This window comes from Artibeus jamaicensis, unplaced genomic scaffold (assembly GCF_021234435.1).
Source record: "Artibeus jamaicensis isolate MK-2021 breed Jamaican fruit bat unplaced genomic scaffold, CSHL_Jam_final contig_456, whole genome shotgun sequence".
Taxonomy (NCBI): Eukaryota; Metazoa; Chordata; class Mammalia; order Chiroptera; family Phyllostomidae; genus Artibeus; species Artibeus jamaicensis.
Genome location: NW_026521839.1, coordinates 6903003 through 6917206, shown reverse-complemented (window position 1 = coordinate 6917206; position 14204 = coordinate 6903003). Strand labels below are relative to the sequence as shown.

Sequence of the window (14204 nt, the reverse complement as noted above, 5' to 3'; positions counted from 1 at the left end):
ATGGCATGCATGAAATATACAAAGTTTTTGTTTTTTTGAAATGTAGACTAGCTCATTGCTGCTGTTTGTTTTCTTCATTCTGTTAAACAGGTGATTTGATGAAGAGTGCTGCAGGAGAGTTTGCAGATGATCCCTGCTCTTCTGTGAAGCGTGGCAACATGGTTCGGGCAGCTCGAGCTTTGCTGTCTGCAGTTACCCGGCTGCTTATTTTGGCTGACATGGCAGATGTCTACAAATTACTTGTGCAGCTGAAAGTTGTAAGTACAGACCTATGTCTGAATTGTTTTTTTTTACTAGCACAGTGAGACTGTTGTTGGCCATACTTATACTTAGTTCAGCATTCCTAGGGATTTGGATTGGTTTTGAACTTTATTTACTTTAAAAGACTGGGAATGTTTTTGTTTAGTTTTCACTTACTCCTTTATTCCTTGTGAACAGCATACAGCTCTACTGTGAGCCTGTGTTGTATTGGTTTTAATGAAGAACTTATAGCAAATGTATTGTTTGACTCTTTCCTTTCTTATTTTAGTGATTAAACATTTTCTCGTTCCAGTAGAGTTCCAGAGTTGAGAAACCAATATATGTTAAATTGTAGCCTTTAAACAGGAGTCAGTCATACTGTCCTTTCTATCTCTCATAAAGCTCCCATGTAGTAGCTTCTCAGATGTCTGAGTGCCATGTAAACTAAAGAGAAAGTTTGGGTTGCTATGTGTGTTGTTGTTAAAAGGCATAAAAAGTTCTCTTTATATAGACTTACATTGTTCAGAATTTTACTTTTGGGGGGTTATGTTTAATAGGTGGAAGATGGTATCTTGAAACTGAGGAATGCTGGCACTGAACAAGACTTGGGAATACAGTATAAAGCCCTGAAACCTGAAGTGGATAAACTGAACATCATGGCAGCTAAAAGGCAACAGGTACAGTTATGATTGGGGATATATTAAAGTTGTTTATATTGTTACCTAGTGGGGAAGATTTATTTTACCTGAGTTTTCTGAAGTTACCAATACCTCCCTCTGCTAACATAGCTCCATTAAAACATTTAATTTACATGCCCTGACTGGTGTGGCTCAGTGTGTTGGGCATTGTCTCACAAACTGAAGGGTTGCCAGTTTAACTCTAGGTCAGGGCACATGCCTGGGTTGTGGGCTGGGTCCCTGGTTGGGGGCATGAAGGAGGCAGACAATGGAAGTTTCTCTCTTTTTCTGTTTTCCTCTGCTCCCCTCTCTCTAAAAATAAATAAAATCTTCTAAAAAACATTTAATTTACAGGTATCTTTTTAGTACTTTTTAAATTAAGTTGTATCCATATTATACTCCAATTTTCAATCCTGTAAAAATTTTCCTTTAAGTAGCTAGCCAATTTGTAATCATGTAGGAGGTGATAGTTACATTGCATTCAAGGATTAACTTGAGTTAGTAATGGAGTTTAATTCAGATTTTTAAGAAACCTTAAACTAATTAAAATGTAATGGAATTCTATATCAGAAAATACCTCTCTTTTCTCTCCATAGTTTTCACTTAAATTTTTAAAAAATTTATTGATTTTTAGAGAGAGAAAGACAGACAGACATTGATTTGTTGTTCTACTTATTTATGTGTTCATTGGTTGGTTCTTTTTTTTTTCATTGTTATCTATGCATTTTTTTTTTTTTAAATTGATTACGCTGTTACAGTTGTTCTATTCCCCCCTTCATTCCCCTCCACCCTGCCCCCCCATCCCCACCATTATCCCCCTTTAGTTTATGTCCATGTGTCTCAAGTCCTTTAGGTTCTATATTTCCCATGCTATTCTTGCCCCCCCCCATCTATTTTCTATCTACTGTCTATGCTACTTATTTTCTGTACCTTCTCCCCCCTTCTCCTCCTCCCACTCCCCTGTTGCTAACCCTCCTTGAGATCTTCATTTCTATGTTTCCACTCCTGATCTAGCTGTCCTTTTAGTTTGCTTTTGTTTTAGGTGTGGTTGTTAATAACTGTGAGCTTGTTGTTCTTTCACTGTTCATGTTTCTTTAACTTCTTTTTCTTAGATAAGTCCCTTTAACATTTCATATAATAAGGGCTTGGTGATGATGAACTCCTTGAATTTGATCTTATCTGAGAAGCACCTTATCTGTCCTTCCATTCTAAATGAAAGTTTTGCTGGATAGAGCAATCTTGGTTGTAGGTCTTTGGATTTCATGACTTGGAATATTTCTTTCCAGCCCCTTCTTGCCTGTAAGGTCTCTTTTGAGAAATCTGCTGACAGTCTGATGGGGACTCCTTTGTAGGTGATTGTCCCCTTAGCTCTTGCTGCTTCTAGGATTCTCTCCTTCATTTTAATTTTGGCTAATGTAATTATGATGTGCCTTGGTGTGTTTCTTCTTGAGTCCAACTTTTTTGGTACTCTCTGAGCTTCTTGGATTTCTTGGAAGTCTATTTCCTTTGCCAGATTGGGGAAATTTTCTTTTATTATTTGTTCAAATAAGTTTTCCACTGGTGGCTGTGCCTTTCCCCCTCTGGTACCCCTATAATTCAGATGTTGGAGCGTTTAAAGATGTCCTGGAGGTTCCTAAGACTCTCCTGATTTCTTTGAGTTCTTGCTCCTTGACTCTTTTCTGTTTGGCCATTATTTGCTTTCTTCTGGTCCACTCCATTGATTTGAGTCCCAGTTTCCTTTTCATCGCTATGGGTTTCCTGTGGAATTCCATTCATTTCCATTAGTTTAGCCTTCATATGTTTCTCTAATTTGTGGCTATAATCAACCAGATCTGTGAGGATCCTGATGACCAGTGTTTTAAACTGTGCGTCTGAGAGTTTTGCTATTTCTTCGTCGCTTAGATTTATCTCTGGGGCTTTGAGGTCTTCCTGCGACATTTTTGGTCTGTTCTGGCCCTTTAAGTGTGAGAAGCGGCGCCTTGGACTCCCAGGTCGCTGGGTTGTGACGCTGTATGTGGGGGCGTGGTCCAACCGCCCACTCCCTCGCCTGTCCGCTCGCGCGCAAACAGACAACCGCAGTCAACACGCAGCACCGCCTCCCTACCGTCTCCTCTGCAGTCGCTCACCCAGTGGGTTGCTCGGTCGCTCACTAGGTCCAATCCTGCGTTTGGGACCCGTGCGTCTGGATTCCGCGCCCGGGTCCGACCCAGTCCTCCTGTGTAACCCCTCACGAGACGCAGGTTTCGCCCCTTACCGGTCGGGCTGAAGAATTTGTTGTTAACGGACTTCCGAAAAGTTCAATTTTCCGTGTTCTGGTTGTGTTTTCTGATGCTAATATTTAGTTGTCCCTAAACTTGGTTGTGTGAGAAGGCACGGCACATCCACCTATACCTCCATCTTGGCGGAAGTCCTCTGGTTGGTTCTTAATATGTGCCCTTACCCAGGATTAAACCTGAAACTTTGGCATATCAGGACAGTGCTCTATCCAGCTGAGCTACTTTGCCAGGGCTTATATTTTCACTTTTTAAGTATATTTTAGATTCATGGGTTTGGAATCTGTGTAGGTGGAGAGCCAGCTAACTAGTTATACACAGGTTTCCAAGTAGGTCAGAGGGATTAACACCTGTAACCTCTTCACTGTTCAAGGGTCAACTGTATTTCTTATTAATCACTATTAGTAGTTTCCATTGTTTTGGGAATTTGTGTGGTGTACCATGTGGATCCATGTTCTCATTTCCAAGCTTTGCTAGCTCTTTGGTGTTTTTGCTGTTGAGATGCTTTGAAGTCTTTCCTATACCCTTCCTGTATATGAGATGTACGGTCTATAGGGGAGATGCATGTGACAATGTTCAGCTTCTTAACAACTTCCATAGTCCTGATCAAGCCTTTAATTCTTATTTTTAAAGAAGCTCTGAAAATAGGAATTCTTATTGTTAACCAATACCTATATCAGTTAGCATATTACACTGCAGTTCATAGAAAAGCCAGCTCCAAAACTACTTGAACAGTGGAGGATTTATTTTCTCACTAATTGGAAGTCCTGAGTTAATGTTTCTGAGTTTAGAGTTGTTAAATTTAAAGGCTTTGCAGTATCATCAAGTATCTAGGTGTTTTTTTTTTAATTTTTTAAAATTGATATTTCAGAGAGAGTAAAAGAAACATTGATTGATTGTTCTACTTATTCACCTGTTCATTGGTTGATTCTTGTATGTGCCCTGACTGGGGGATTGAACGTCCAACTTGGGTATATTAGGATGATGCTGTAACCAACTAGGCTACCTGGCCAGGGCAAGGATCCAGGTTCCTGGCATTTTCCAGCACTGCCATCTTCAGTGGGTCTGGCACTAGGTGGCTGATAAAGCTCTAGACATGACATTTATACACATCAGTATGTCCGTTGAGAAAAAGGGACTGTTCCAAATGTTTGTCCATAAGCAGACAGTCCAGAAGCCCCTAATACAGTTGCCTTAAATCTAAGTTGTGTAATACTGCCATTCCTCACTGATCATTGGTAAGAGGAAGTCAGTTACTATGTCTGACTCAGAGTAATGAAGATCTTCGTTGTGATCTGGGATGGAGTGGCCTTCCCGAGGATGGGAACACCCGACGAGCTGTGACGAGCAGGAGGAAAATGGGGTCAGTACTCTAAATGTCCATATAACAGCCTTAGCTTTGAAGACTTCGCAGTGACTTTCATTTGGTTATATTTCCATTAGTATAATGATGCTACCCTACAGGCTTGAGAGAATTAAATTAAATAATATATGTAAAGTATTTAATATAGTTCCAGGCACTAAGTACGCTCTCACCAGTGGGCAATTGGTGAATAATAGTTATTGCTCATATTTCAAGCTATAAAATGTGATCAGACTGAATCTGCACATGTGAGAGACCCTGGTTTTATATCTCTAGTACTTAATTTTACACATGATAATACAGCTAGATTTGGTATACTGTCTCAGTAATATAGTTAGTATATGCTCATTTGGTATACTGTCTCAGTAATATAGTTAGTATATGCTCAGTGTACTTTTAGCATCTGTCCTGGTGTTGGCTTATGTCTCAGTCACGTAAATCTCAAATCTCAAATCTTTTTGCTGTGTCTTATTGCTCCTTAGGTGTTATAATAGTACGCTAATTGTATTAATATGACAAGCTGGCCAAATTAGGTCTACAATTTATTTTACTTAATGTTCTTGATATAAGTTCTTATTTGAATACCTGAACTAAATGTTAGATATATTTAAAGAGTAAAGTTTGGCAAATAGTCACACTGTTTTCAAACCTAGTCGTGGTTTATGAAGACTTAATATTATTTGAGAATATTTAGACTGACACTATTGCTTATCTTTGTAAAATGATAGAGTAAGTAAGTCAGTGATGTTCTTGAGGTAAAACATAATAATAGTCCAGAATTTTGTATGCTTTTGGAGAAACTTACTGTAAATGCTGCCTAAGTTTTAAATCTGTGTGCCATGAATCCATGAAGAATTTAAAAATATATAATTTCAGATATATTAATTAAAAGGTAGTAAATTTCAGACATTTCCAAAATAAGATATCATAAAAATCTTGAAGATACTAGCTAACATGCTGGATGATCTCCTGTTTGTCCTTCCATATGTTTTCTGCTCTTGTTCACCCTTCTCTCTGTCCCAGGAACAGAGAGAGCTCACCTATCTGGATTGCATCCAGGCGCTCCTTTGCTTTCTGGCTCTTGGTTGCTTTGGCCAATAGGAGCACTTGTAGGAGATCAGAGGGCAAAGGAGAGTGAGGCTGGGGTTTTATTCCCCTGGCTCTCTCCCTGCTGGTTGTTCTGGGTGGCTAAAAGTCATATCCTTTGTCTGAGCTTTTCTCTACATACCTTGTTGCCTGGTTTCTGCTAACTGAAGCCTCTTCTTGTCTGTTAAGGCCTAGGTGGTCTAACAGCCTTGTGGTTTCCCTGCGTTTTGCCTGTACCTTTGTGGCATAATCCCTAAACAATCTTTAAATTACCTAGTTTGATTTTACTATCTGTTTACTGCTTGTATCTTGAATGATACACATTCCCATTTTAAAGTTTATATTGGGTTTGTAGTATGTCATGGTCATTTATAGTTTTCCTTGGGTCTGATTCTTTAACCTCCTACAGTAAAATCCATTCAGTAGGCTGGCTGTAGGTTCCTGTGTGCCTCCTGTTCATAAAATGGCCTTTTGTAGGATCTAGGCCTTGGTGTCTATTCCTATAAACTAATGTTTTGTTTTTGGGAATTAGAGTGCTACTTTCTTTTTTGAGTCATCACCTGAGAGTATGTTTATTGGTTGGAGAGAGAGAGAGAGAGAGAAAGAGAAAGAAAGAGAAAGAGAGAAACATTGATTGGTTGATTCTTGTTTGTGCTCCGTTGGGCATCAAACCTGCATCCTAGATATGTGCCCTGATTGGAAATCAAACCCGCGGCCCTTTGGTCCATGCGATGATGTTCCAACCAGCTGAGCCACTGGCCCAGGCTAGACTGCTACTCATATCCTAAGGTCCCAGCCTGGTGGAACCTTCATTTTCCCTTTTGGATATTGCTTACTGGCCTCCTTCAGTAATTGGCCCATTTTTCTGTGTGTTCTGGCAGGATTTCCTCTGTTGCTGTATGCTTAGCCCCCTGGACTTTTTTCTGTCCCAGGCATGGTGTGTAATAATTTTCCTTCTCATTGAGCCTCTCTTCTTTGCAGGCAACACTAGTCCAGAAAGGGGTATTTTCCTCAAGAGCAGTATTTGGGTTCAGTGTGTATTGGCTCCTTTAGCCTCTTTTGTATTGTTTAAGCAGCAGCAGCCACCTGTTAAGGAAATGCTAAATGTCATGAGGTCCTTACGCTCTCTGGAATTTACCTGTTTGTTCTTAAGGTTTTTCTGAGCACAAACGTGTGTAAAAGTTCTCCAGGGGCAGGGAATGTCATTCCATTTATCTATCTACCTGCCCAAGGCAAGCTGTTTTTTAAAAATAGGGAGAGAATCTGCTACAGTTTTTGGCAAAGTCTTTCCCATGCTAAAACTCACATCCTTATACATCCCCTCTTTCCCAGCTTTTTTGGGGCTCCCTGGGAGTTTACTCATAGGACCTGGCTGAACTACCATCTGGGTGGGGATTGTTTAGAGACTGGAGTCCACAAAACTAGGAGTTCCCTTCTAGTGAGAGATGCTGCTGAGAATAATGAATAACTCTAAAAGGTGTTTACAGTGTGCTAAACACTGTTATAGGCCCTTTATAAACATAAAGCTCATTTAATCTTCACAAAATAGTATGGATAGATACTATAAATGATCAGATAGTAAATTCTATAGATGAAGGAACTGTAGCACAGAGAGGTTAAATTTCGGCAAGGTCACTCATCTATTAAGTGGTTGAGTCACATTTTGAATTGGGCTCTCTGGCTCTAGAGAACAGGGGTTTTGTCTGTTTAAATTGCTACTATAATCCCTAGTGCTTAGAACATTGCCTGTATGTAGTAGCTCAGTACATATTTATTTAACAAATGAATGAATAAGTCACTTCTCTGTACTACACATCCATCTTGGAATGGGATTCTGCTTATGGCCCAAATCTATTACTTTCTTGGGCTAGAAAGTTATTGGCTGACTAGAAGTATTGAATTTCCATGAGGCTGCAGGCTCTTGTTACTGCTAATAGTAAAATAGGTGTGGCAGAGGTTAGGATGGGCCACCATTGACTAGTTCCTGAGTGGAGGATTACCTCTGCCTCACACTGCCAACTCTGGCTCGTTCACATATTTATAAATTCATCTTACCTAGTCTATGTTTGACTTCCATGATTATTTTTCTGAAAACCTGAACAGACACATTGGTGTTGGATAGTACTGCTAGTGTTGTATGTATAAATTTTCTGGACTGACTGGGTTTGACCATGAACTGTTTAAGTATAGTCATTTGAGTGCAAGAGAAGACACCTACTCAAATGTATTCGTGGCTATAATTTTATATTGAGAGGGAAATGAGAGGAAACTTTGACTTGAATTTCCAGCTCTTGGTAAGAGAGAATGTTATGGATTGCTTAAAAGTTAGTTTCTGATTCATGGTCACTGCATGTGATGGTTAGTTCACATTACATTGAAAGCAGTCACTTCTTCCTTCTGTTTTCCATTTGTTCCTGAATCTGCTTGAAACATAACTGAATAGGTGAAGTTGAATCAGGAAGGTTAAAGTATAAAGTAGACAAGGGACTCTAATTTCCTAAATACTCTATTGTTAATAGCTCACTTTTTTCACTAATCTGGATTACTTATAGGCACTATATATTTTGAGAAGAATACTTACGATTGATCATTATTTTTACAGTAAATAGTGTTGCCTGTGATTGTGTTCATTTTCTTATCTATATTTAAAAAAATTAGTTTCTTAGTGCTACAGCAAAAGCAGTTCTAAGGAAAGTAGACACTTTAGCAGTTAGTACAAATGATATTTGCTATTTTTATCATAGAATAGAATATATTCTCCAGTGTGGGGGCAACTTTGCCAGCAAGTCCCCCCGTCCACCATGGATGAAAGTAACACTACCAAGACATGATCTGCTTGGGGAGGAGAGGTGGCCAATCTCTCAGAGGAGAAAGGCCAAGAGCCCCTTCCTCAATGGCTTTCATTGGGTTGTAATACACAGGAATATAGGTGGTAAAGATCAAACAGTAGATAACATTTCAAAGAAATGTGAAGGCTTAGTCTGAGTCAGTGTCTGTCAGCAAAGGGTGTTGCAAAAACTTTGGGAGATATACTCATTTCCTGCTTGGACCTTTATCATATGAATGAAAATACTCTTAGCAAAGCAGGCTTCATAGGATTTTGTGAAATCTTTCTTATGCCTGATTACCCTGGATCCCGCTCTAGCCGGGCAAGGGGCTGCACCGCCTCCCCCATCACAGGTTTTCAGGCGTAAGTGGATTAGAGCCAGGAAGCGCTTGTCCCAGAGGATATGGGGACTCTGGCTATGTCAGAATAGCTGGGGGGCAAGGGTCCATCACTCCCTCTTTGTTGCAGCCCCCCAAGTCCTTCCATGATGGCCTCCCAAGTGATCGTGTGTGGCTTAGGTTATCCCTCCTCTGAGGAGTCTTGTCTCTCATGGACTATCTGATCATGCATTGGGGGCAGGGGAGTAAACGGAGACAAGCTTTGCAAGCTTTGCTTCCTTGTGGCTCGCATTCCAGAGGTCGCTCACTCATCCTTAGCAATGGGAGGCAGTTACAATTCCTGAAATCAGGCAGAGTGGTTTTCAACACCCCAGTACTTTGTAAATAGGAATTTATTCAGAGATACAGTATGGTATGAGCAAGACATTTAGAAAATGTCATACAAAGCATGTGCTTAAGCATAATGGTTAGCCGTAGCCCCATGTCATTGCTTGAGTTTTGAAGTGATCATCAATTCTTTAAATCCATGGGGCCCTGTTTTGGAATGTTTAACCTAATGTAGTCTATGGAAAGAAGGTAGAAGTTTATCATACCAGGCCAGGCAGTGGTTTTAGGAAAGTCAGGCATTGAATGGTAATTCTGACACTATTAACTTTAGGTAACCACAAGAGTCTTTGGTGACCTTTATAGGAGGCTGTACCAATCTAGGTTACAGGTGCTTAGGAAGAATGTCAAAGCTGATTGCAAAATATTTTATAAAGTGTAGAATAAGTACTTAAAGGCAAATTGCCCTCTAGCAGACTTAACATCCTCGAGGTTGTAGTGAGGGCAAGACATTTAGAAAATGCTACCTAGAACTTGTGCACCAGCTGTTTAAGCATAATGGTTAGCCTTAGCCCCCTGTCGTAGCTTGAGTCTTGAAATAATCACTGATTCTCTGAATCCACAGGGTCCTGTTTCTGAATATTTAGCCCAATGTACTGTGCTACAGGGCATTTGGAGTGCTGTGAACTATTACATGCAAATTCAGATTCCAATGAGAAAAGTATTCTAGGAGGAAAAGAAAGCTGTCGTATTATACAAAGTTTGAAAGATGCAAACCTAAAATATATAGTGAGATGAAGTTTCAGATAAAGGGAGCCAGTTTGGTGTCTGTAATGCTTAATTAGGACCACATCTAGAAAGATGAGCCATTAAATAGCTGGAGTCAGAGTTTGAGTAATTGACTGTGGTTTTTCTAAGTCACTTTGCTTTTACATATTTACACATGTAATACTTACTTTTAACACATTTAAATTTGTACTCTTAAGATTCAGTTGGTGGCATTAACATTGAAATTCTACAGTTACATAAAATAGAGTTGGAATAGCTCTGGTGGGCACTTACAAAGCCTATCCAGAAAGTATCCAGCCACACAATGTGAAAAATAGAGAAATTTATTGAAGAAGATACAAGAAATATCATACATAGGACAATGACGCCTCAGTCCCTTCAAAGTAGGCACTTTGGGACCTCACACAGGTCTCCCAGTGTATCTTCCACTGTTTAAAACACTGCAAAATCCTTTGCTGGAGTCTCCATCAGCTGCCCGTCATATTTTCCTGAATCGAATTAACAGTCTGAAATCTCTTTCCTTTCAAAGGTGATTTTAGTTTTGGGAAAAGCCAGAAGTTGCAGAGCACCTAATCTGGGCTGTAGGGGGGCTGAGTCACCAGGGTGATTTGATGTTTTGCCAAAAAATTCTGTACGAGACATGATGCATGATCTCTCAACCAATGAAGAACATTGAGGTAGTACTCCTTATAATTGTTTGGTCTAGAGGGGTGTACTGGTAATGGACAACAACTTCCCAGTCAAAAGATGCAGTTAACATGGTTTTGATCTTGGTGCAACTTTGCTGCACTTTCTTTGGGCATGAAGAACCAGGCGACTTCCATTGGGACAACTGGGCCTTCGTTACTGGATCATAGCCGTAGACCCATGAGTCATTTCTGGATATGACCTTCATTAGGAAATCTGGTTCATTGGTAGTGGTTTGAATCAAGTCATTAGCAACAGAAACACAATGTTCTTTCTGCTCTGGTAACAGAAGCTACAGAATGAATTTTGCCCTGACACATTTCATGACAAAACCTCTCATCAAATCTTGTACATAGTAGTTTTTGGAATCCCCAGATCAGCTTCTAGTTCTCACACTGTCAGTCATTGATCTTTGTTGATTGCAGCCCATACATGTTCCCCATTCTCAGGAGTTCTGCTTGTTGCAGGCCTTCCAAAACATGGATCACTTTTAACAGATTCCCGACCATCTTTGAAGGGTTTGTGCCAGACTGTTATTTGTGCTGCTCTCATTGCAACATCCCTGAAAGCCTTGTGAATTATCTGAATAGTTTCTGCAGAGGACTGTTCAAGCATAATGCAAAATTTAATGCAGATTTGTTGTTTACTTGCTCAGCCATTTTGAATGTGATGGCTATTTGGTACACGTGCTCACTTCAACAGTGCCTACCACCCCTGCTGACTAAGTACAGTGAAGTTGTCATTGTTTTCATATGCACATTGCAGTCCACTCTCCTTTGCTGCCAGGTTACACTGATGTCATGCAAATCATTCCTGTTATATTAACAATGGCTGGACTTTTTCCGGGCAGACCTCTTCTGTGGTGGTAATCTACATTTACTAAAGACTTAGCATTTTGATCCATATATATTAAAGACTTACTGTATTTTTCTGTGTATAATGCACACTTTTTTGCCCAGATTTTTGAGGGAAAAAATAAGGATGCACATTATACCTGGGTGTAATGATTGCATACCATGGATATAATAATCCATGCATAATGCACATAGAGACATGGGTGTACATTATACATGCCAAAATATAGTGGTTCTTTTTTCCCTTTGAGTAATGTCAATTAACAGTGGAATATCAGAAGTATTTCATTATCATCTTATTGTTGGTATCTTTTGTCACTACGCATAGCCACCTGGCTTGTCTGCTAAGTAGAAGCTGGTAGTGGAAACCATGCCAGGAACCTCAAATCCTTTTAACTGTGGATTATGTTCTAATTATGGGGTAGAGGAAATTGAAAAAGGGCAGTTTCACTTCAGACCTCATGTGTATAAAGTATTGCAGTGAGATACACACTGTTTGATTTAGTCATGGAGCACATGAGCCTCACTCAGCTTTGTGCCTAATGACCTGTGTCCTAAGGTGACCTTTGGGGTGGGAGAAGGGAGGGGAGGAGTTGCGTACTTGGGAGAACATCTGGATGATTTGCATAGTTCATGTACACCTGTGATATCCCATCCCAGGTTTCATAAAACTCTTGTAATGAATTTTTATAACTTAATAAAAAAATCTTCATAATCTTATTGTGTTTAGATGTATCTCTGAATAACTTTTCTATTTTGGTTGGACTATTCCAAACATTTATATGGTTATAATGAAGATGCTAGTTTTGTGTTTTACTTTTTATTTAGTTCTGAGCTTTATATGCATTATGCCATTTAACCCTCAAGACAATTATGGGTGTTTCTTGTTATCATTCCTATTTTATAGAAAGTGAAACTGACCATGGAAAGTTAAAGTAAGATCACAATAACCAGGAAAAAGTAGAGTTGGAGGTTGAAATCCAGGTCTATGTTGTTCGGAAAAGTTTGAATTCTTATCTACCAAGCCATAATGCCTTCTTGGTGATGAACTGTCAAGCCAGACTTAATGAAAATATTGTGTTTAATTAGTAGAAATTCTGACTTTTAGTATTTACTGACAAAGTTTTATATGAATAGAGCCCATATAAGAAGACTGTTTCAATTTCTTGTTTTTTGCTCTCGTAGGAACTGAAGGATGTGGGTCATCGTGACCAGATGGCTGCAGCCAGAGGAATCCTGCAGAAAAATGTTCCAATTCTCTATACTGCATCCCAGGCATGCCTACAGCATCCTGATGTTGCAGCCTATAAGGCCAACAGAGACCTGATATACAAGCAGTTGCAGCAGGCAGTCACAGGCATTTCCAATGCTGCACAGGCCACCGCATCAGATGATGCCTCCCAGCACCAGGGTGGAGGAGGAGGAGAGCTGGCATATGCCCTCAATAACTTTGATGTAAGTTATGCTTGGGAGGAAACTTCAGGCTGTTGACCATCCCCAAAGTTAACAGATTTTGGGGGAAATATGGTCAAGGTTTCTGATGAAAGCTCAATTTCTACTTAGATTTGCAATTTAAGTGGAAAGAAATTTTATTATTCATCAGTCTACTTATTTTAACTTGTTCTAAAGCATTTATCTTTTTTTTAGTTTGAGTTAAACTTCTGAATTCTTTTATGCATCTTGTGTTTCCTATGAGGTCATTCTTTTTTTTTTTTTTTAATGCTATTATAGTTGTCCCATTTTCCCTCCTTTATTCCCCTCCACCCTGCACACCCCCTCCTGCCCGCATTCCTCCCTTTAGTTCATGTCCATGGGTCATACATATAAGTTCCTTGGCTCCTACGTGATCATTCTTTATTGAGGATATTAATTCAGTTCATTTCAAACAAGATTTTAACCTTTTGGCAGATGTGAAACTATGGGAGATACAGAGGCAAACTGTACAGTTTGATGGGAGATCCAGGCACATCATAAATAACTAAAACAGAAATGCTATCATAATCTTATTTGTTTGCCTAGATAGACTTTTCTTCTTAATGACTAAATTGTAATAATAGACAAAATTTAATCATGTGAAAGCAGATTTAATCATGTGAAAGCAAATTAAACTACTTTTGTAGCATAATGCCATGTAATTACTTTTTATAGATGATGCCTGTATATTCTGTGTGCACACTGTCCTATGTATCTAATCTTTAATGGTTTTGTGATTTTAAATTTTTTACCCACAATGCCTCCTGATTTCCAGTAGATGGCGGCAGTTTAAGATTGAACTGTCCTTAAAAAATTTTTTTTTTAAATCAACTGTTGCGGTAATATATTTTTTTTAAGTAACATAAGGGAAAAATGCTTTTCAGGTGGCAAACATCTTTTCATAAGTAGGGGTGAAGGCACCTGCGAGGCTGATGTGGTCCCTGGTGAAAATGAGTTTGACAGCCCTGCTTTAAAGGAAAGAATTTGTACAGAGGAGTGCTTTTTTTGTTTGTTTAAACATTTTTTTCCTTGCCATTACCTTTTCTCTTTTCTTCTCTTCTCTTCTCTTCTCTTCTCTTCTCTTCTCTTCTCTTCTCTTCTCTTCTCTTCTCTTCTCTTGTCTCAGCCCTTTGTTTAAATTGTAAAAACAGTGTTAAGCCTAAAGATCATGGTGTTAGAACTGAATTTTTTACTCTGGAACCTTAAGCATTAATTTACTTTATAGCAAACTCCTATGTTGTATCTTATAATTTACTGGCATTGTTGCTTTTCC

The 14204-nt window shown here is 39.2% G+C and overlaps 1 protein-coding gene across 2 annotated transcripts in view; it reads left to right on the top strand.

The window, feature by feature from the left end:
- The window catches only part of CTNNA1 (catenin alpha 1), a 221686-nt gene that overhangs the window by 76288 nt on the left and 131194 nt on the right, over positions 1-14204 (top strand). For both annotated transcript variants that reach the window (XM_037147500.2, XM_037147501.2), the window contains exons 4-6: positions 91-257; positions 798-917; positions 12644-12913. In XM_037147500.2, the coding sequence (XP_037003395.1) occupies positions 91-257; positions 798-917; positions 12644-12913 (557 nt within the window). The remainder of the gene's footprint in view (positions 1-90; positions 258-797; positions 918-12643; positions 12914-14204) is intronic.